Here is a 24,703-nt window from a genome sequence, read left to right on the forward strand (position 1 = left end):
CAAGACAAACATACCATTCTGGATTGGCCTGTTACATTGATTAAGGCGTGGAGTGGAGTCATGTGTGTTTATGTGTGCAGTGTTTCTCCATCTCGCAATGTTAAAATAATGTTCAATGGATCAACATACCATCTCTATTTTTCAGAGGACCCTACCCTTCTCTATCTTGGTGTTAAATATTAATGCTATAAATGTCCTACCATCTTTTCCCTCTTGTGCTCTCAACATGTTAATAACGTTGTTCATGCATGAAAGAAAAGAAAATTGTTCATGTCCAGTTTAACAGTGATCTGTCATAATCGTAATTTGTATAGAGGAGTCGTCACGTGAAGTTGATAATTGAGAGTCGTTAAATGATTTGATTGATATAACTAAATTTTCATCTAACGACTCTCAGTTATCAACTTCACGCGAAGTCCACTGCACTTGAGTTTTCACCTTGTATAAAAATAATGGATCGAAAAACAAGGATAAAAGGAAAAAATGTGATTGGTTAAGATTTCTGATAGGATTAGTAAGTTGGTTCTTATCAAATTTGTTTTAATATTTTGTTAATTTATTAGTTGAGTCGGTACAAAATAATAAAGATAATTGCGTAAAAGTTGATTATTTTATAGTAAAAATTTATTTGAGACAAAGAAAATGAAAAATCTAAAATTACTCATATAAAATGGGATATTATTTTTATTGATATAAGATCGATAATATATATTTTAGACTTTTATGACATTCTAATAACAGTTCATAAAATTTAAAGCATTAAATATGTATATATAAAAAAAATATTTACACATACACCATATCTAGCCTTTTTTGTTCACTGGCACTCCATCAAGTTAGGAATCTTGTTTAATGTTAAATATGAGTGTCCAATTTAAATGTTTATTTTACAATATTCATATGAAAAGGAAATGAAAAGCACTGTATAATTACACAATTACCCCAAAGGTATACGTTACTAAATCTGCATGATGATCACATAATAATAAGGCTATATTTTGATAATAATTAAGTAGTATAGCTAAAACTAGGGTTATATTTTTTTCTTTATTTGATCACACTTTTTAATTTGATCTTTTTTTAATTTTAAATTAAAAAAATTGTTAAATAATAAAAAAATATGTCCTTAATTCTAATTAGACTTATTAAATATTGCAAAGTTTTATTAAAAAAAAAAAACACATTACACTGACAGTCATTCTAGAATCTCATATTAATGTGTTTTCAATATTAATTGTATAATTGTACACCGCTTCAATATGCACATACTGCAAACTATGGAATAGGAAAAATATCATTTCATACAGAATTTAAAATGAGTGGGAAAAATGATTTTTAGTTTTCTTTTCACAATATCATATAATATATAACAAAGTCTCATATCCTATGTGTACTATCATCAACTAATCATCATTGAAGTATAATTTTAATAATATAGGGCGAGTTTTTAGTTTCCTTTGTTTTTTCTTAAATGCCTCCAAAATTTCTAAGGTGAAACTCAGGTACAGTCGACTTCATGTGAAGTTAATAGTTGAAAACTGTTAGATAATTTAGCTGATTTGACTAAACTTTCATCTAACGACTCTCAGCTATCAACTTCATGTGAAGTCGACTGTACCTGAGTTTTCACCAATTCCTAGTGGAGAAAGGAGTTGTTCCCGGTGTGTCGTAGCCCTAGCGTGAGTGACACATCGCCGGGTGCAGCTGTAGTCCCAAACCTGATGAGAGTACTTGAAGAAGACCCTATTTCAGCCATTGCAGCAACACCAGAAGGGGTTCCATATTCTGCACTCACTATGCTTCCGTGGCCACACGTATCCTCATTTAGTAGGTGCTCTGAGTCGAAACACTGTGACACTACAGGTGGGGTGACGGTGGTGATGGCGGTGGAACTTGTAGCAGGCTGTTTTGCTTGAATTTCTAAGCCTTGTCTATTAATTGCTGCTAATGAAGGGTCACTATCTTGGGCATTGATGATAATATCTGATCTTTTATTAACGTTGTTGTTATTATTACTTGTTGGTGTTGACGATGATAATTGAAGTGGTGGTGGTGTTGTAGTTGTTGATGATGGTAGTAGTGGCGTTTGTACATGATTGCCACTATTGTTGTTGCTTTCTCCTTCATCGTCGTCTTCTTCTTCTGCTGTTGCACCCTCTGTATCTTTGAGTTCTTGTTGGTACATGTCTTCAACCATGGGTTTCCACAAACGAACCCTGGCATTAATAAACCAGTTTGACACCTAAAATATGAAACATAAATTCAATTAAAAAATTCATTAATCAAGATTATAGTTGTTCTTGGATTCTATAGCTTATGCAAATGCTGGATCTATATCTTTTGTACTCAGTGTATAAAAAAGGTAAAAATTCAGACACAGTCGACTTCACGTGAAGTTAATATCATCTAATGACTCTTAGTTATCAACTTCACGTGAAGTGACTATACCTGAGTTTTTACCCAAATTTTTATATCTATTTATATTTTTTAAGAAAAAAACGCAAAACCTAGATGATGCTAATTATAATTGGCAATGTGACATATTACAATACAATATCAATTATATGAATTTTAGGTTCCATTACAACTACGGTACAATAAAAAAATACAGATACATAAGTATAGACATAAAAATATAAGTAAATAAATTTTTAAAAATAATAAAAATATATTTTATATCAAATTTAATATTAAAATGATATAAATAATGAATTTTAAATTAAAAAAATATTTAAAATAATAGTTTAAATTGGTCAACATAATATTTTAAACTGTACATGTAAATAATTTTAGAATAAAAATATTAAGAGAAAATAAAACTTAATCAAAATAACATCATTTTAAACTAATTTAAACAAAATGTACTTAATTGTATCCATATTTTTTCCGGAATCTATTTAGGTATATTTCATATCGAACACGTTCCTAATTACATGCACACCAGGTATTGATCAATTTGAATTATATATATATATATATATATATATATATATAGATGTAGTATGATAAGAAATTACATTTAATTGTTATTCCATAATATATTATGATCTAATGTTAGGAGTATCCAAAACATAATAGTCATAAGCTATAGGAACTCATCAAAACGATATATTCAGTAGTTTCGTATGCAGACTAATAAATATCAAAGACTTTGAAATTTGCTTTAAATTGTAATTTTTATAAGTTTGACTCTATTTATAGAGTTAGTAGTATTAATTTAATTTTAAAAAATTCATAGAGTTTTTATAGTGATTTTGTTTGATGACAAATATTACTCTTTACTTCTATCTTATCAAGTCAAACTTTCTCCCATTATCCAAAAGAAAATAAGGTAACCAGATATTATTGTTTTATGGGCTCTATAAACCTATCAGCAATATATTGTTTCCTAGACAAAGACAATATGCTTTAAATAATATTTAATGTTTTCAAATTTTAAAAGGATTGTATAGTCCTTCCTCTTACAGGTGACTATAAGTGTATGTATATAATACAATAGCTAGCTAGAAAGTTTATAGGTCTTTTTTTAATATATAATTTTTTCTATTAATTTAAGTTTTAAAATAAACAATTTTATAATATTAAATTTTTATAATTAAAAGATTTAGAATAAGATATTACTGACTCTAAAAAAGAATTTCAACATAAAATAATAAAAAAAATAATTTATACAAATTTAAGTCTCATACAAAAAAAGAAATTTTATGTCAAAAACTTGTATATAATTTTTCTTATCAACTTAACTCTTAGAATAAATGATAGTATTGTCAATGTTTTATATAAATAATTAAATTGTCAAAATGTTTTTGTTTATAAAAGATAGAGAAATTCGAACTCACAACTGTGAGTATGAAAAGACCATGTCATTTGATATAGAGTTTGTTGGCAAATTAGCAAAATATTATGTATACATAAAAGATAATTATAATATATTTTACTATATATTTTATATTTTAATATATATTTTATATAAATAATTAATTTTTTAACTGATATTTAGTGACATGATTGTTATTTTGTGTAGGTATAAATTAACTAAGAGAATTTTAAACCAGTCCCATTGCTTTATATATTTATGTGAAGTAGATAGATATACATTTAATTTGGTGCGGTGGTGGCAATACATATTGTGTATACAAGGTGAAAATTCATATTCAATTGTTTTTAGGTAAAATTAATAGTTTTAATAATTTAGTTAAATTTATTAAATTATTTAATTATTCTTAACTATTAAATTTATACAAGACACATATAAAATTCTATCATATACAAATAGGTCACTCAAATTACTTTTGGTTAAATGCAGCACAAGCTCTTTTAGGTCTTGGTTTTAAGTAAAGCTATTTTAAATCCAAAATTAATCAATTGAGACTAAACATTGATACAAAGTGTTAGCATTACCATCACTATATTTTTAATCTTTTGTAATATTCAGTCAGAATAGTATTGAGAGCAATTTTTATATGGTAGATATTATTATGAAGATTTTATAATTGTTTTATATATAAAAATATTTTTTATTTTACTTTTAAATAATAAATTATATGATTAAATTTTTATATATTATAAAAATATTATTTTTGTTTAAAGTGTGATTAAATAAATAAATTATATTTTTTAATAAAATATTTTAATAAAAAAATATTTTTATCATCTTTATTTAAGTAGTTATTTTTTTATATTTTCTTGATTCCGTGAGAGGGAAAGGAGAAAAAAAAAAGAACGACTCCGCGTATCACAGGATCTGCAGATGTTCAGAAAACCATCAAGATGATATGCTACAGAAATTAATGTGTCTTATTGAAATTAACCGAAAATATTTTGTGAAGTAAAAATATTTGTTATTGTGACTTTGTGAGGGTGCAAAGTTTTGTGTCGTCTGTGTCCCTGACAGTTTGTGTAAAATAAAACATTAATGGTTCAAATAAAACGTGTAAAAATCAAGAATGAATTTAGTTAAAATAATACTTGTAAATTTTATTTTGTTTTAATTTTATTTTAAAAGTTTTTAATTAGTATTAAATATATTCTTGATAACCAAATTTTAAAAAAATTAGAATAAAATAAAACTTAAAAATATTTTAAAATTTTTTAACAAACTTCAAGTATAAAAAATATACTTTACCCTCTTAGTGATGATATCTTAAACTAAACAAGAGAATTTTGTAGAAAATATGTGTACAAGTTTTGATTTAAATATGATTATATGATTGATTAGAGATATAATGGTTTGTATCTCATTTAAATTTTTAGAAAAAATAATTTTATAACATAATATTAAAATTTTTATGACACAAATTAAAGACTCAGATTTCAATTATTGTTAACCAAAAGAAAGAATTTCACTAAAAGGCCAATTAAAAGAGATAGCAAATCTATATAAAAATATTCACATAAATTTAAAAAAAAAAAACTCTTGAGTGAAAAAATATATTAAAAATTAACTATATATATTTTTTGTTAATTTAAATTTTTGTGAAAATTGATTTTTATGATATAATTTGAACTATGTCCAAAGATTTTCATAGTTTTCTTTTTTTATATATCTTTATATTTAGATTAGTTTTTGCTGGGTGAAAAGGATACCTTAGTTTTGAGTAGTTAATTGTGAGTTTATGATTTAATTTTAATTTTATTGGTTATATCTTCAGATTGGATTTAGTTCTAAATTTTTTAAGATTGGAAAATAATATTATACGTACAGTTTTCTTCTCTACTTTTTTATAGTAAATGATTTATCAATTATATTGAGAAAAATTGTAGAAGTTGCATGAATACCTAATATGGCATTAATTATCATAGTATGAAAGGGCATAAATAAACTAGTTAAAGAATTACTCCTATAAATGAGTGATCATAATATCCCCAATAGAAGGATCATTTATTTCCCCTATTAATTGATCCACTGAGTAGTTGGGTGAAGCCAATTGATATGAGAGAGAAAAGTGATAAGGAGTGAATGAATGAGCCAGATCAGATTCCAAATAATACATCTAACTCCAAGGTCTCATTGCTTTCTGTACTTAACCATGCTCTTTTTATTTCAACAAGGGAACATCTTAATTTCAGACATTATTATGTCTTGAAAGAACATCTCAATTATTTCAACATTCATACTATGAAATTAAACTTTATGAGTAATGTTAGAGAAAAAAAAATCAACTCAAATAGTTTAAATTTATTTATTTAATATTTATTTATTATAATGTACACTAAATAATAAAGATAAAAGTAATAAATTTTGACTAAAAATCTTTTAAAATAAGTTGGGTTTTGCTAATTATTATTAATAGAAAATTTTAAATATATATTTTTTAATAAATGTAAAACAAATATTTTAAAATTTAAATTTGTTATATTTTTAGTAATTTTTTTTAAGAGAAATACTATTTGTACACTAAAATCAGCTACCAATATATTTGTATATAAATACATGTGTGATTTAATTTATTTTCAATATGTATTTATATTTCAGCATATATTTTATACTAGTAACTGACTTTGGTGGTGTACGTAACATAACTTTTTTTTTTTTAATTTGTAATCTTGATATGTGTTATTGAAACATAAGTTAGATAAACCCAAAGAAGTTAAAGCCTTAAAGGATATAATTTATCTAATTTGTATCCTAATATTTATATATATATTTTATTTTGATGTAACTAAAGGAAAATGTATTGAGAGTGAAAGAAACAATAAAACCCACGTTGTTGTTTGTCTCTCTCTAAAGGGAGAAGAGAGAGGGACAGGAGAAACCAGAGAAACAATAAGCCCAAAACCATGTAAGTTACATCTGAACTTACTGCTGGTCCCTCTTTCCCTTCAAGGCCATGGATTTCTTTTCAATTTTATTTTTCTTTCTTTCTTTAATTTCTTCTTTTCCCATGTGGTCCGTAGGTGTAATAATTAATTAATTTACAGGGAGAGAGTAGACAAAATTGTCTCTTTCTCATTTCTCTCTCCCTCTCTCTCTCTCTAGTAGTGCAAACATGGGCAATGATTGGTCTATTCGTTATCATTGGTACGTCAAGTTAATGTACATGTATATTTACATTACTGTCTATGTGGTACCTCTATATATATTAAGAATTTAAGATTAAGGAAATGAGTCAGTGTTTTAGATTAAGGAAGACTAAACTGAATTTGGAATGGCAAACTAACTGCAAAAGGAGCTTCTCAAAATTTAAATCCTTAATCTTCTAAGTAAATGTTTTTTAAAATATTTAATCTATGATAATTCTAACATAAAAAAATATAACCTAATTTTATATTTATTAAATATATTTAAGTTATTTTAATAAAATTATTTAAAATATTCGATAATATTATCTAATGAATTATTTATTTTATATAAGTTTGTACGATTAATTTAATTTTTTATAACTAACTAATTAATTTGTATATTTTATAATTAACATAACCAATGTTTAAGTTTTATAATTAAAAAATATAGTTATTATTTTTTTGTAAAATTAATAATTATAAACTGTTAAATAATATTTTAATAAAATTTATTAAATTATCTAATAATTCGAATCAGACTATGATGCATGCAAGGCATTAAAAATAGTCCAACAATAAAAAAGTTGATAATTATGCATGAGATCCTAAAGGTAAATGGAAACTAGTAAATATAATAACCTGAAAACTCAGGTGCAGTTAACTTCACGTGAAGTTGATAGTTGAGAGTCGTGAGATAATTTGATTGATTCGACTAAATTTTTATCTAAGAACTCTCGACTATCAACTTCACGTGAAGTCGACTACACCTGAGTTTTCACCGTATAATAAACACAAAATAGCATCATGTATGAAGGGGGAGAGAAGCAACCTGATTTCTTGATAACCCAGTCTGTCTTGCTAAGAGATGCTTATCTGCATCGCTTGGGTACCTGAGAAAGAGACCAGAAAATGACATCAGAGTATAAAGAGACATACACCACCCCAGGCCTCAGCTTTCTGAGTATGAAACCTTTCTTTCTGTCCCTTCATGGGGCGTGAGAATCTAAGAGAAACAAAGAAAGATCTACGTCCTATTGCTGCTACACATACACCATCAGCAGCAGTTAAATTAAAGTGGATTGTTTGTTTAGTCAGGGTGAGAGAGAAAAGATACCATTCTCTATTATTATTGCAGTTAAAATTAAAGCTATGCAATGCAAGCAAAAAATGTTACTACTCTACACATCCATGTGAGTTTCACTCAAATGTTAATTCCTTCTTTTAACTTTAACATGTTTTGGTGATAAAATTTTAATGCTACATAAAGTTTTAACTTTTAACTGCAACCAAAATATTCCTACTGCCATTTGTTTGCAAAGAAAAGTAATATCTATACACCTAAGTTAATAAACTCTGCACATACTAATAAAAATCACTCACTAAATCAATTATCATATATTTATACATATATATTATTTAATTTATTTTTAATATATATTTTATATTAATAACTATTTTAATAACTAATTTTTTATATTCACTTAATATAGTCAAATTAAATGATAGCTTTCACTAATATAATTAAATAATTAATGTCTCTAATAAATATTATTCTTCCCTTCCAACATATATAATATTGAAAAAAAGAGTATTAGAAAGTCAGTAAATTTTATAATTTATAACTATTAATTAGCTATCATTAATATTTTTAATAATGTAAGATTACATCTTATAATATGAGATTTTTCATTTTTTTGTTGGTTAAATACGAACCAAATTTTAATAAAAATATTGACACTCAAGATATTTTCTAATGAAAAATGTCACTACTTAATAATTATATTTTACTATAGTGCAATATCAATTATAATTTAAAAAATTGGCTAGCCTAAACTATATATATATATATAAAATAGATGATAATATCTTCACATAAAAAGAACATTATGGACCATTAAATAATTTAATATATTTAATCGGATATATTTGATTAATTATCTAAAAATTTATAATATCATATTTCTCATATATAATTATTGGGTAATGCTAGGTAATTAATGATTTTTTTGAACAACATGAACAACCACCAATCAAATAAAAACATACTACACTTCCAAATTATTCACCTAAATCTTAATATTAAAAGCACACCTAGTAAAATGAATATCCGATACATTCATTATTCACATTGTATAATATTTTCATTATCTATCTATACTTTTCTATAATTATTAATTGGCATGAAAATGTGAAATGATCGGAGTCGTGAATGTACTACATATCTGTTTAACAGCTTTTGGGTGACGAGCTAGCTAACATCCCAAGAGGACTCTGCAGCATGTTAATGACTGTCCCTCTAAACGATAGTGTACATACGACACATGAATTATGGCTTTTAGATTCCCTCTTTCGGTTTTTCCTTCTGCAACTCCTTTTCTCTCTTTGTTACTTAACGGTAGCCGTGCTGTGCCCTTTAATTTCTTTTTTATTAAAAATTAAATGCATGCAATTATCAACTAATAACTCTTCTCTCAAATGTATAGTATACTAATCATCTGCCTTTTTATTGCGTACTTTCTACAAATTTTAACTGCAGCTTATGTAGCCGTACCTACAACCTACGGGTGGGAATCTTCTTATGTTCTCTGGAATTTTTAAATTACAACTTTTTACCTCATGTTTTTACACCGACTATATATATTTATATAATTATACGTTCTATGGTACTTACAAAATACACATATTTCAATTTAATTAAAAGGTAAATTCTATTTTTCAACACTCACATTTAAACAATTTAAATAAAAAAATTTGTAAACACCCTAAAATCATTCTTCTATAATATGCACCAACAATAACAGTCGGGCACTGTAATTAAATTAGTGGTTAAGAAGAAGAATATCAATCCAAGTCAATTTCAAGCATGAGTTTATTTATTAGTATTAAAAAAATTTAGTAAAAGAATAGAAAATTAATTGATATTAATTTAAATTTAAAGAAAAAAAATTAGTGAGACGATTTTTTATCTAACATTTTTCTTTTAGGATTTTGAGACTCGCTATGATAGTAAATTAATTCTTGAATAATGAGTCATGCAACTAGGTTTTCCTCACGAAAATGATTTAAATAAACGAAAATTGATGTGCAATTATTTTTTTAATAATTGATATATAGTTAAAAATTATTAAATATTAATTTTTTTATTTATCAATTAGTCATCAATATTTAAAAATATATAAAAAATATATTATTAGATTATAAAATTAAAAAATTTTAACTAAAAAAATTAAGTTAATGATTAAGTAATGACTATTTTATTTAGGTAGGGTAAAAATTCATATGCGTGTCTTTATATAAAGTTAATAACGAAAAACGATTAAAATATTTAATAAATTCGACTCATTTATTATTTAATAATTTTTAATAGTCAACTTCACATAAAAAAAATTAGAGAAATGATAGGGACTAATAATTTTTGTAATTTATAACCATTAAATAACCATTAACAATGATTTTAATGGTATGAGATTGGTGTGAAATTTTATCTAATAATTCACTTTTCTTTGTTGATTACATACTTGCCAGTAATTTTAATAAAATTATGGCCCTGTAGACTTTTCTAAAAAGTTATATGTGAGTTTTTACTTTTATCAAAAAATTTTAATAATGTTTAACCGTTAATTTCATATAATTTAATCAAATATATCAAATTATTTAAAAATTTTTAACTATCAAATTTAAAAAAAGAAAAAGAAGTAGAGAACGTACGGGTGAAGAAAATGCTCGAAGAGCCAGGCTCTCAAAATGTTGACAGATCGTTCAGGCAAGCCTCTTTGGGGTCTCCAAGCCTCCTGCTCCATCATCCCCATTTGGTGGAACGCCCTCTGCTGCCTCAAGCTCTGCTCCAGCATCTTCAGCCGCGGCGTCTCCCCCTTCGTCAGCCCCGTCGTCCCCACCCCTTCCTTCTCTCCAAGTACCTCGCAGCTGTGTTTCAACTGCGTCGTTATTGCATCCTTCAGGCACCGGAAATGCCTCGACATCGCCTTCTGCGCCAGCGCCGTGTACGGTACCGCCGCCCCGTACCCCATCACCAGGTCGAACGAGTTCACCACCATGTGCATTTGCTCGCAGTAGTGACTGTACCTACGGTCCACCTGTTTAGTAATAAATTGAATATTAATTGAACCACCTCTTTTAATGTGTACCATCTTTTAATTAATTACAGTGCTTGAATGATAGATATTAGTACGTACTACATGCATGTTCTTATTTATGCATCAATCTTAGGATGTACCAAATAGATAAGAATATCATATATGAGAATTAATTAATTAACACATGCAAAATAGTGAAACAAAAACACACGTGTGCTCCCACTTTCTGAATTTAGTGAGCCTAGCTTTCTTCTTTCTAAATTAAATTAAATCTTGTGAACCAATACAAAGAACTTTGTTGGGGATATGTGGAGTAAAATTCAAACTGTTTGGTACTGTAAATAAATTCATCTATCTCTCCCACCAGACCCGATTGATTAATTAAGAAAATTGGTTATGGAAAAAGGATTCCATAAAAAGAAAAAGTAAGAAGAAAGAAAAGAGCGCTCTGTTGTTGGCGGTCAACTAAGATATGATAACAATGGCAAATATATATATTTCTGTGATATGGATCTGAGGGAGCAGTGGCACACTCCTAACAACTTGTTACGTAATTTTAATTTATATATATATGATTGGGTGAGTGGCTTCCTTCAGTTGGAGTCTGTCTTAATAATTAGAAGAAACGTCGCGTCTTGATTGACGTATTCTCCTATAATGCCCATTAGTGTGTTCTTTCTTTCTTTCTGGTTTCACACTTTCACCAAACTATGGCTGAAAATAAATTAAATATAAATGAAAAATGAAAATACAAATAAGATATTTGAAATTGTTGAAATTCAGGTGTAGAGTCGAGAGAAGTTAGATGAAAATTTAGTCAAATCAATCAAACTATCCTCAACTATCAACTTTAAGTCGACTGGACCTGAGTTTCTACCATTTGAAATACTAAAAAATGTTCCCTCCCACCAATCGGATCGGAGGATTAAAAAATGAGTTTGGATTAAATTAATAAAAACAGATCCCTCACCAACTGATGATGATCCTAGCTATGGAGTGGCAACCCTACTGTACCTGCCGTCTTTTATTTTTATTTTATTTTATTTTATATATCTCAGTTCACAAAGAAAATTTCATGAGAGAGAGAGAGATTACATGCCTCATCAAGCATGGTGAGAAGCTTGACCTTCCGCCTTTGATGCTCGATCCTATCAGAAGCTGACAAAGGAGGAAGTTCCTTTGAAGAAGATGAAGAAACGCCGGCGGCGGCGCCACCTTGATTGGAGCTAGGGTTTGAGAGCTGCCTAGTGAACTTGTTTTTCTTGAACTGACCCCTTCCAACGCTGCAGAACTCTTCAAGCAACTCCTGAGCGGCCTTGACATACTTGGAATTCCTGAGGACGTTGACTAGACCCAAAGACGAAGATGATGATCCAAACCCAATGGGTCCTTGAATATGCAATGCTTGGTGTTGTTGGTGATGATGGCCAGGGAGATTCTTGTAAGGATACTGAGCAGAAGAAGAGGAAGATGAAGGACCACCACCAACTCCTTGGTTGTAAAAGAGGAAACCACTTTCTCCCATCCTCAATTCCTCGGCTTTCGCGGCTTCCAGTTGCTGTAATGAAGAGGATAAGGATAAAGAGAGGCCTTGAGCTTCTTGAGCACTGTCAGGGGCCCATGTGATTTGGTTGAAAGTACCACCACCACCACCATGGAAGCCTTGTAGGGAAGTATTGGGATTAGGATTAGGAAGAAGCATGTGAAGCGTCGAAGAAGACGAAGGAGGAGTGGGTGTGGTGTGATGGGACGGAGGGGAAGGTGATCTGGTGGTGCTTTGTGGGTTCATGAGGAAAAGTTGCATGGCTGCAGCTGAATCGGCATTAATGCTAGGAATCTGATTATCATGTTGATGATGAACTATGACACCACCGTTATTCAAATTACTTTGATCATGTTGATTATGATTATTCTTTGAATTATCTCCCAACGCTCCCAACCCGGTTATCATCCCTTGTCTGTTTCCACCATACCAATCGCTACCCAATGACCTCGTCGTCGTTGGGGAACGAAACGTCGCTATCATTGGCTGCTCCAATAATTCTCCGGCCGCAGCATCTGCAACCGGCGGGAAATTGAACATCTCCGATAGCATCCCGGCAGTTTCGTACCCCGGGATGCCTCCGGATTCTTCTATTCCAATTATGGCTGTTGGTGGCTGTGCCGGAGGCGGTTGCTGTGGATCGAAGCCTTGCACCCTCACTTTGTCCCTCCGAATTTGCTGAGCCAAGTGGTGTTGATGTTGGTGATGGTGTTCTTGGTTTGTTACCTGTGTGGATCTCTCGAACCCATTATTGGAGAAGGTGAAGATTCCTTGATTGTGGTGGTGGTAATCTTGGGACATAGAATTAGAAGCGTTTAATCCTTCTTCTTCTTCTTCTTCAGGCTTCTCGATTATGGTGAAAGAATGGTGCTGCTGGTAGTTATTAGTCTTTGAGTGAGAGAGAATGGAAGGAAATGGTGGCGGTGTTGCTATTCCCATGATGAAATATTATTATTATTCCTCATCATCTTCGTTTTTTTCTTTGGTCTGCAACCCACTTTAATTTAATTTCATCCTCTCTTGTAAATTACCACTCTCCAATAATTGAGTTGATGAGTGATGAGCGGTTGAGTATCAGCGCCGGAACCATAAGCGAATCTGACAACCCACATCATGAAATTAAACTCAATAAGTCGTCAATTATAGCAAAACTATATAGAAACAAATTAAATGAAAAGAGAAATTTTGAGAGTGGGTACCTGAGTATTAATTGTGAGAGTGAGAGGAAGTGATTAATGAAGAAACAAATTACTAATAAAAGTTTTTTTTGTAGCTATGCTCTGATCTCTAAGCTTTTCTTGGATCTCCTTTCATCTAAATTAAAAATGTTTATTCTTTTGTCTTTCCTTTTATCATTTTCAGTTTCAGCTATGCTCATCAATTCATGTGCATATATATATAACACACAAACATATGTACCTCTTATTAGAGTTGCAGAGTATGAAAGGATGTAAAGCTCTCAGACATCGTTTTCCCTTCTGCGGTATTGAAAGCTTCTTCTTCAATTCTCTCTCTCTCTCTGTATATATATGTGTGTTGTCACTCTGTCTCCTGTCGTCTCTCTTTCTTTCTCTTTCTCTCCTTTTCTTTTCTTCTCTCTTTGTTGCTCTTTGCAGTAAGTGTTTTTGCAAATCACCGTATGGAAAAAGAAAGAAAGATGCAATTGAAGTTGCACACACACACAATAATAATATTAAAAATGGAGGCTTTTGGGGAGACTCATATATATCTGTCTGAAAACAAACAAACGCAGTGTGCGAAGGAAGAGAGAGGGAAGAGAAGAAGTCGCTGTTTCTTCTCCTCCTTTAGTCTATATACTCTATACTATCTTCACCTCTTCCTTTAGTTTTTTTTTTTTTTTTTTATATATTTTCATTTCATCATATTCCTAAGAATCATCATATTACATATTTATATTTGTAATAAAAAATATATTATATGGTAACAAATTGCAAGCGAATAAAATATATTTGTGGTGTGGAATGACGATAATAACCTTATCTACGCACTTTAGAGAACAACTATCATTCGAATTTTAATAAGAGACAGGAAAGGAAAATCAACTGGGTAGGAGAGAATATATGTAAAGATGTAATTTGTTTAGGCTCATCTAGTGGTTAATTCATTAGTTTATTTAAATGAACGTTGAGAGTTTGAATTTTATTTTATGTATATAATAATTTATTGGTCAGTAACAAATTTTTAAATAAAATTTAACATTATAATAGATTAATTTTTAATTTATCAAATTAAAAAATACTATAAAAAATTAAAAAAAAAATTAACAGCATTTTATCAAAGTGGCATGGTGAAAATATAGAGAATGCATGATAGCTAAAAAGAATGAAAACTCATTTGTAAATATTTTTATGTGAAATTAATATTTAAAAACTGTTATTAAATAATTTAATAAATTTAATTAAATTATTATTTAACGATTTTTAATTATTAAATTCATATAAATATAATTGGATGTGTATTTTTATCGTCAAAAAATTATAATTCTTTATTCTGGTGAATTAATATAAAAAAAATTCTTTTAGAATTTAATTTTTTTATTAAACATTCACATGTAACTGTTTTTATGTAAATGTTAAAATTAAAACCTATTAAATAATAATTTAATTAAATATATTAAATTATTTTTCGATTTTTAACTAACAAAATTTTACATAAAAACAATTACATACGAGGTTTTAATTTTTTTTTTGGTCATTGACTATAATACCCATCACCAGCTATGGATTTTATTGTCATTTGCATACGTCGTTTGGAAACCAACGCAAACTACGGAATAAAATAAAGATAAGGTCAGTACAAGGTCATCTCAATGATCCAAACTACCACCATCTTTATTGATACGTCGAAATGGCCATATTGCCCTTAGATAATGCTTGGTAAGGCATCAGAGCCCCTGCCTGTAACAACTGAGGTCAAAGGAGTCATTTCGCTAGAAAAAAATCCATAATAAAAAGTATAATACTAAAATTACTAAGAAAATTGTATTTCCGATAAGAAAAAATTCATAAAAAAAATTTTAAGTATTCAAAAAAAATATTTTATTTTGACAATTTGCCATTTTTTAAAGTAAATTTGTCGAAGAACTAAGTTTTTTAGGAATCTTGGGAAAAACATATAATCAAATCTTTTTTAAGCATATTAAAGATTTTGTTCATTCATCTATACTTTTGTTAGCAAAAGTACAACCTTTCTAAATTTTTAAATTTAATTCCTAACCTTTTCTTTTAAAAAAATGAAACAAAAATGAAAATAAATTAAAAAAATAAGTGTTTTAATTGCTGTTAATATACAAATAGATTTTCTTTTTCTAAAGAGTTGAAGTAATTCACTCAAGAATCAATAATAATTAATAGAATTTAATTTTAATACATTAATATCATAAAATAATTTATATATTTATTTAATTATATTTTTTTATTAACTATTCACGTAATTAATATTAAAAATAATTATTTTTATTAATATAATATTGTATAATTAAATATGCATATAAAATTATTTTATATTACGAAGATGTTAAAACTAAATTTTAATCAATAACCCCACGGAAGTAAGATAGAAGAGAAGGAGGCGACAGAGAAGTTTGATAAATGGTAGAAATTCAGGTGCAGTCGACTTCATGTGAAGTTAATAATTGATAGTCGTTAAATGATTTGACTGATTTGGCTAAATTTTCATCTAACGACTCTCAACTATCAACTTCACATGAAATCGACTGCATCTGAGTTTTCACCTTGATAAATATGGAATGGTATAAGAGGTGGATGGACGGCACGTGGCATTGGATGAGCAAAAGAAACAAGTTAGGTTTAATTTTGTGGGAGACATAGGGCTGTGAAAAGCACCCTTAACCGCTTTAAGGTTTGGCGCTGTTAATGGGATGATGGCCATGTTCATTTTCCCTTTTGGTGTAGCCTTTGATTTTTACAGGTGTTCTTCATGTTTCGCCTTCTTTTACCTGCATTTAATTATCAATCTTGCAATGGCGTTAAGTGTTAACTTTAACTTCTAATCTTTCAATTTATCACCAAATGGATAATGACAGAGTAGAAACGAAGGTAGCAACGGTTTCTCTAATTTCGCATCTTATTATAAGGTTGCCCTATTCTACGAGGTGAAAACTCAAGTGAAATCGACTTCACGTAAAATTGATACCTAAGAGTTGTTAAATAAAAAATTAGTCAAATCATCTGACGACTCTCAGTATCAATTTTACGTGAAGTCGACTTCACCTAAGTTTTCACCATTTTAAAAACACCGGCTGGTTCATGAATTCTCATCACATGTCTTCCTTATTTTAATTCTCAAGTAAAAATATGTGTATTGATGTTTGTGTATTATGGGTATTTATTAAAGATTCTCATGTAATATTTCATTTTTTTAATCTTTTGTAGGTGTTCTTAATATATTTAGTGGCTAAACTCAAAATTTAGTAACTAAACTCAAATGCACTTTATGTTTACGTAAAATTTAAAATAAAAAATTGTTAAAAGATAATAATTTAATTAAACATATTATTTAATAATTTTTAAATATCAACTTTACAAAATAACAACTATATATGAGCTTTGAAGTATCTAACATTCGTAGCAATGGTTTAAATAATTTCTATAAAATCATACATTGAAAAAAATTGTACCAATTAACAAATAAATTATACACAATATATGTACATACTAAAAATTAACTATTAAATCAGCTAATGTATTTATTTCTGTATTTTGTATAACTTATTTATGGCTGAATTTTGACGTACAACTAGTGTTGTTATAAAAATTATAAGGGCTATATATTTTGCACTTGTAGCTACATTGATTACACACACATGGTTTCTTCTTTCCAAATTATTGCAGCTTATAGCCATACTAGCTACTAGTCTCCTTACTTTGTATGCGGATACGTAAAAGTTTGAGTTCTGACTTTTGGTCTTTTGCAAACACTAGTTCACATCTTTTATTAATCGGTTTTGTGAGCTAGACAATGACTTTTGTAAATAATATGAATAATAGATTCTAAAAAATTGATCCAATAAAATTAAAAAATATTCTGTCCTCAAATTATTTTCTAAATTTTAACACTAAAAGAATTATTTGCACATCTAGTAAATTGAATATTCAGTCATTATTAACTGTGTATGAGTAAATCGAATAAAAAGAAATAACCATCCAATTAAAAATAATCAACATAATCATCTGCATACCTATTGAATTAAACACCTAATATATCCATTGTTCACATTATTTATTATTCTCATTGTCTACCTATACTTTTCCTTCTCTTAATTCCCAACTTTAAGGTAGTGTTTGTTTGCAGAAACTAGAACTGATACTGGGGGACAGGGACTCAGTATTGTGTTTGTTGAGGTAGAGACTAGCACTGAAAATTGTGTCTCTGTCTCAATAATTTGAGTATTTCAGTGCTTCAAAAATTTGGGGACACTAGAGACTGGGACAAAGACAGAACTTCAACCAATTCTTTTATCACTAAAATACCCCTAATGTAATTATGTAATGCCAACATTACCCTTTGCAAATCTCAAATTAGGGCTCGAGTATATTGCCAGCCACTCGAGGACATCTTCTCTTTCTTGCTTGAAGGAGGTGCTGATCGGCGTCCAGAGTGAAAGGAGAAGCCACCACGCCGGACGAAGAACTTGAAGGTAAGTCGTTGGCACTTCCCACGTCCTCTTCCAAGCCTTCCATTTTGGTGATGTGTTGTTGCTTCCTCACAGATTTAGTGGTCCGACGAAGCTACTGGAGGGAAGCTTCGGTGTCGGTGTGGAGGCCATCTGGGAGTTGTTGCGAGCACAGCTTCGTGTATCCAGGTTAGTTAAGCTCGTTTTCTTTGATCTGGGTTGTGGTGTCTTCAATTGGTGTGCTATCCAGTTCGTATGAAGGGGTTCGGTTGTGAATCATTTTGTGGCTTATGCTCTGTTTTTGGTTTACTGGGTTTGGGAAGTGGGAGAAGAAGGTTGAAGTGGATTGAATGATTTATTTACTGTTTAGGGGTCCTGAAAAAGGCATAGTAAGAATTGAACATAGAGGATTATTCATTGAAACAAGCTGTGTAGAAGGTTAACCACCACAAATTGCATGGTCAATTCGAATTTATGCATGTGTTCAGTTTTTATCTAATTCATGAATGCAATTGAAAGACAGTGCACGTTGTATATGACAAATAGAATCCATTTTTTATGTTGTAATTAGGTTTTCATAGTTCGTGACAACTGACAATGTATGAAGTTGTGTCCATGGTTGTGATGTGTTTATTTTTTGTGAATCTGATGCTATGTTTGTAGTTAGGGAAGAAATGAAATGAATGACGGAATTCTAATTGAGAAGTTGTCATTGCTTTGTTGTCAACCGTGCTTTTCGTAAAAATCCCAATGCCCAAACTGCATACTCCCTGTAAAGTTTTGTCTTTCATATTCTTGAAGTTAATAAAAATGTATGGTAACCATTTGTTAGGAAGAAAGCACGTGATTAATAAATAAATGGTAAGGAAAATTCTGAAGTTGTGTAATTAGTTATGTATAGAGGAACACTACTTTATTCTTGCAATTGATAATTTTGTATATCCTCTTGTACTTTTCCCTCTCTATTTCGTTGTTTTAAGCTGATTGACTGGTTTAAAAGACTATCTACCCTAGGTCAGGTTCTGCATCACGAGTTTAGTTTTGTTTCTATTTTTAAATGATAGTAAATAATCGAAATGTATGCCAATTTCTCTAATATTTTGACCTGAAAGGATTTTTAGTAAGTAGGTTAGCTACCGTTCATGTGTAATAGATAATTTTGAGCATGATTGTATGGTAATATTACTCACAGTTGAATGTGCATGCAAATTACGTGATTAATTGTATTGTTGGTAGTTTATAGTTAGTTTAAGAGTGTAAACAATGTTTTACTTTCTATTTTATTTTCCCTGAGACCTTAAAATTTGCGCATAGAAATATTTTATTATTGAGCAGCCATTCCCTGTTTGGGATTTATTAAGAGTTGCTTGGAAAGTTTATGCCTTTTTTTTATGAAACTATTTTGCTAGGAAGAAATGGATCGGTCAGAAATTATTAAGCGATGCGTGTCTTTTTATGAAGAGACGAGATCCAACCATGAAGAAAGAATGTTGTTCTTTGTGCTTACGCTGTTTGTTTACTTTAGGGGTAGAACTAGTGGCCAACTATCGTTAGGGGGAAGAATGAATAGTAGAATTAGACGTGAGGCCTTAGAGCGTATTGTTGGTGAGGGTGATAGGAATTGTATCTGGGAGTTGAGAATGAACACAAATGCCTTTGCTAACTTGTGTGAGTTGCTGCAAGTTCAGGGAGGACTTACAGAGGATAGTCATGTAAGCCTGCCGGAGCAGGTTGCGACCTTTTTAATTATCTTAGCGCATCACAAGAAAAATCGTAGTCTACAGGTTAGATTTTGTAGGTCCGGCGAGACAGTTAGCAAGTATTTTAATAAAGTTTTGAAGGCTGTAATACAGATTCAATGGATGTTGTTCGCGAAGGCTACACCAGTTGCCGAGGACTGTGTTGACCCGACATGGCGAAGGTTTAAGGTAGACCTTATTCGATGTTCTGTGTGATTGATGTTTATCTGTTGGATTCTCTATCTGAATATGATAGCTTTCTATGGATGGTAGGGTTGCTTGGGAGCATTAGATGGCACTTACATAGAGGTGACAGTCCCGGAGTCTGAGAAGGCAAGGTACCGCACAAGAAAGGGTAAAATATGCACCAACATGTTAGGAGTGTGTAACCGGGAGGAGGAAGGTAGCATTTTGGATGAATTTACGCCCGATGGAGACGAGGAATAGCATGGGATGATCGATGTGGTCAAAAACACGAACGAGTGGAGTCACTGGCGTGACAACATAGCACATGAGATGTATGAAGAGTGGCGTGCAAGTCGTACGGAGTAGCGTTGTGTGTTTTAGGGATGTTGTAAGGACGGCAAGTGAATTTGTATGAATAGTAGAGTGTTGAGACATTGTAAAAGCACATTCTTTAATTTTCGGCTACTGTGTGTTTGTGCTGTTGTTTACTGTTTTATTTCTGTTTGTCGTGACAACGACCAGTGTTGTAATAATTGAACTACTTGTGTATTTTTTCCTGATTTCATTTCTTATGGCATAGACCAGTTTTACTAATTTTTGGATATGTCTAAGTCTTTGGTAATCCGTTTGTGTGGTTTGATGGCATATTTTATTACCTTTGCAAAATACATGTTATTCTAACTTAACTTATTAATGTAGGGTTTTAATTAGCTTAATCTTGGAAGCAAGAAATGGAGAACAAGCGAATGTGGAGTGATGAAGAGACACTGGCCTTTGTTGGCTTCATGGAGGAGTTTGTCGTTGACGGTCAGAGGGCTGACTGTGGGCAGTTTAAACCGGGAACATTCGAGAAGCTGGCTTTGAAGATGTTGGAGGCTTTCCCTGGTTGTACACTGACCGCGAAGCATTGCAAGAATAAGCACAAGCGGCTCAAGGAGAAGTACCAGTACGCCGCTGATATGCTTGCTTGTTGCGGATTCGGATGGAACAACGAGAAAGAATGTGTAGAGGTTGACAACAAAGACGTCCTTGATGCCTGGTTGAAGGTTCGTGTGTTTTAGGAATTCCGTTGGGTGGTTGCCATTTTTGTGTTAATTTAGTATAACTGTTTGACCAGGGGGTTATAATTTAATCATTCATGCTTGGTTATAATTTAATCAAAAAAATGCTAATATCCGTTTTAAGATTTTCATTTCGTACTTCTTCCATCAAAATATAATCCATTCAATTCAAACCCAATCACCTTCTGCCAAATAGTAATGAATATTACACATATATGACACTTTATAAAAGTATATTATGTTGTTGGTTCACCCTAATTAGTTTGTTTTCTTTGATCCCGAGATATGGCAATGAAATTAACGAACCAAGCTAATAGGATTAACTATTCAGGTATTGTTGCACTGTGACATATCAGCCACTTGTAACAGAAAAATGTTTGAGTTTTAGTTCTTAAAAAGGTTATCAAAAGACTTGTTGCATGGTGAGTAATTAGCCACTTGTAAAAGAAAAATGTTTCAGTTTTACTTGTTAACAAGGTTTTCAAAAGACTTGCTGAATAGTGAGTAATTAGCCACTTGTAGAAGAAAAATGTTTGACTTTTGCCTCTTAATAAGGTTATGAAAAGACTTGTTGCATAGTGACTAATGAGCCACTTGTAAAAGAAAAATGTTTACCGGTTTTTCTTCTTAATAAGGTTATGATTATTTGTAATTGTGTTATTTCCTAAACATTACTAATTCCGGTGTACATGTTTCGCAGGCACATCCTACCAAGTTCTACACTCCTGGCAAGCCATTTCCTTTGTTTCACCGGCTGGAAGGTATCTTTGGCAGGGATAGAGCCACGGGAGCCGGGGCCGTAAGTGGCTTCGATGCGGAGGAGCAGGTTAACGAGGAGACCGACGACACCGCTGCTGGCTTTGATCAGTCTGAGATGTCTCCACCTCCAGACCAAGAGGGATTTGCAGCAACGCAAGGACAAGCATCACATTCTGAGGCTGGGGCGACCGCTGGAAGCACAAGGCTATGCGGGAGGAAGAGAAAACAAGTTGATGTACTGGAGAGGATGGCCGACCAGATTCAGCAATCATCGGCTGACCAGCGCAAGAATGCCCAGCTGATAGCTGATGCCATTGTTGGTGTGAACGAGAAGTGGAAGGTTGGCGAGAAGCTCACACAGCTTGGATTCGGTGATGACGAGGTCGTCAGGGCGATTCTGAAGTTTGCCGAGAGTCCTAATGTGTATGCACATTTCTGGGGCTTGTCAGATTCACAAATGATTGCGTTTGTGCGTTCCATTATATGAAGTACAAGACTAGTTAAGTTTATTAACAGTGTATTCTGGTATTAACCATGGTTAAGGGTGTTAACTTTTTGAGTCTTAGGTCTTAGGATTTAAGAACATTGTCATGTGTAACACGGTCACAGTTTGGTACCCTTTTGTGTGTTGCTATGTTATCGTTCCTTAACTATGTAATTTCCTTTGTTTTGCTCTTTTTTGGATGAATACCATGGTGGGTGATTATCAAGCTTAACAAGTTCCTCCATTTTCCATGCACATTAATTTGTACTACGATTTAACTTACAACGATTACATCCTAGTGAGTCTAGGAAATCTGTTTTATTTCTTTTCAATAGAAATAGTGTTATCCATCTCACGCATAAGCAAAATGTTTATACATTTGGCAGCCAAATGCCTTCCTCAGAACTACATTATGATTGTCAAAATACATATCCACTTATACAAAGAGAGGTGAAATTTCTCTTACAGGCAAAAATGGGCTTGACACAATGTTGGTTCAAAATATGAATTCCTTCCATCTTTTATACCAAGTATGTGCTATATTTATTACAATTTCTGAATTCCCTATTTGACTTCGAAGGCCATACTACAACTTACACAACACTACAATGATCAACACAACACAAAAAAGGGAAACAAGAAGTTGAACGCACATTAGAAACTTCAGATGCACAACTTCAGCATTAAGTCTTTCCACTCGTTCGCTCGGCTTAAAATCAAAGTTAGGCTGAGAAGATCGATCATCTCCGGAGTCAGAAGGCTTGACATTTGGGCCTGCCCATCTAAACCATCCACATCGCCTTGTTGGACACGCGTAGTACTTTCTTCCCGGGTTGGCCACGCTATTTGAAACTTGTAACGGTGCTCGTAACCCACAATCACAAAACCGGTCTCCCGTTATGTTCCCGCTGCCGTACGTACCACTTGTTGATCTACGACTTGAGGAAGCCATTACTAACCACCCTACACATTTAACAGTAACTGAAACAATTTTAATGTACTTCACACAACATATAACAGAAGCGGACGACTCACATATGAAACAACCAACGATGATTCAAATGAAACACATGCAGAATTGTAACACAAATTTTTTGGTTGCAATATCATGTCTCTGTACCAGTTCTTATGATTTTTTTAAAAAACAGCAACAACGTTTCTTAGCACAGTTTCAGCATCCACACATACTATATCATCAACACTGCTGTATACTTGTATGCCAGGTTCCACGATTCAGAAATTGTTAACTGAATCACCATTCAAAAACAGCAGGTTACATTATAACAACATTCAATACAGTCAACCACTTACAATCACCATCATGTAACAAGACAGGAACAAATCCTTTGTAGGAGGGTCTATTATTAGTCACCAAAACATTTCCACTTTGCGCAATTACAATGTCTATACAGTTTCTACAAGCAAAATTCTACAATAACTTGCATTTCAATTGTTAACTATGTCACCTCTCATTTGGCAAAGTTCAAATAAAAAAATTTGACTACACATCAACACTGTATGATGAGTGATTAAACCAGGAAGATGGTTATGTGGACAAATAAATCAATAACTCAAATTTAACAGGTTATTTAACTGATAAAAGGTTAATTTTTTCATACTTTTTGGAACATGTACCTGTTTAATTAACCTCACTTCTCCTCTCAGCAGAGATAATATTCGCCAGCAGAAATCCAATTTCACAGTCCAACATACATACACGAAATACCATTGGAAGACATATCTGAGCAAGTTTTCACAGCAACTCCTGAGAAATGCGTTCACTCAATAATTCAATTTCTAAATTCTATCATATTTTCGGCAAATTGTTGACAGGTCTGAACAGAGAAGCCGAAATTAAATATCAAGTAGTTAACGTTTCTGAGAAACGAGCAAAACATAAAAGACAGGAATGCAAGCAAAAGGTACCTCACAAACGGCGACGACCTTGGGCACAGCTACGGCTCCGTCGCGACGCACACCCTCAACTTTCTATTCGGCAGCGGCGGCTCAAAACAGTTGGCGCTTCCGGGTCCACCCAGCCGAACCCCGCAACACTCCCCACAGGCCGTCGTCGATCGGACGCAACACCGGTGAAAACCTGGGGTCCAAGCAGCGGGGGCTCCGGATCCACCCTCAGTTGCCCGCAGAGGAGAGCAGGAACGGTGGCTACCAGGAGAAA

The 24,703-nt window shown here is 31.4% G+C and overlaps 2 protein-coding genes across 3 annotated transcripts; one reads left to right on the plus strand and one right to left on the minus strand.

The window, feature by feature from the left end:
• Positions 1–1,231: 1,231 nt before the first annotated feature.
• Positions 1,232–14,473, minus strand: LOC130966895 (BEL1-like homeodomain protein 4). Of its 2 annotated transcripts, none has more exons than XM_057891717.1 (5): positions 14,059–14,473; positions 12,196–13,737; positions 10,711–11,096; positions 7,832–7,892; positions 1,232–2,242 (listed from the first exon to the last, which is right to left on the minus strand). In XM_057891717.1, exons 2-5 carry the CDS (start codon positions 13,576–13,578, stop codon positions 1,637–1,639), a joined length of 2,436 nt encoding a protein of 811 aa, XP_057747700.1. In that variant the 5' UTR covers positions 13,579–13,737; positions 14,059–14,473; the 3' UTR covers positions 1,232–1,636. The 2 variants fall into 2 exon arrangements, with proteins under 2 accessions (XP_057747700.1, XP_057747705.1); XM_057891722.1 differs by lacking the exon at positions 14,059–14,473 and adding an exon at positions 13,839–14,023.
• A 6,478-nt stretch (positions 14,474–20,951) lies between these two features.
• LOC130964902 (uncharacterized) lies at positions 20,952–22,527 on the plus strand. The gene is made up of 2 exons (XM_057889910.1): positions 20,952–21,266; positions 21,982–22,527. The coding sequence occupies exons 1-2, from the start codon at positions 20,952–20,954 to the stop codon at positions 22,525–22,527; spliced, it is 861 nt and encodes a 286-aa protein (XP_057745893.1).
• Positions 22,528–24,703: the final 2,176 nt, after the last annotated feature.

Source organism: Arachis stenosperma, chromosome 1 (genome assembly GCF_014773155.1).
Source record: "Arachis stenosperma cultivar V10309 chromosome 1, arast.V10309.gnm1.PFL2, whole genome shotgun sequence".
Classification (NCBI taxonomy): Eukaryota; Viridiplantae; Streptophyta; class Magnoliopsida; order Fabales; family Fabaceae; genus Arachis; species Arachis stenosperma.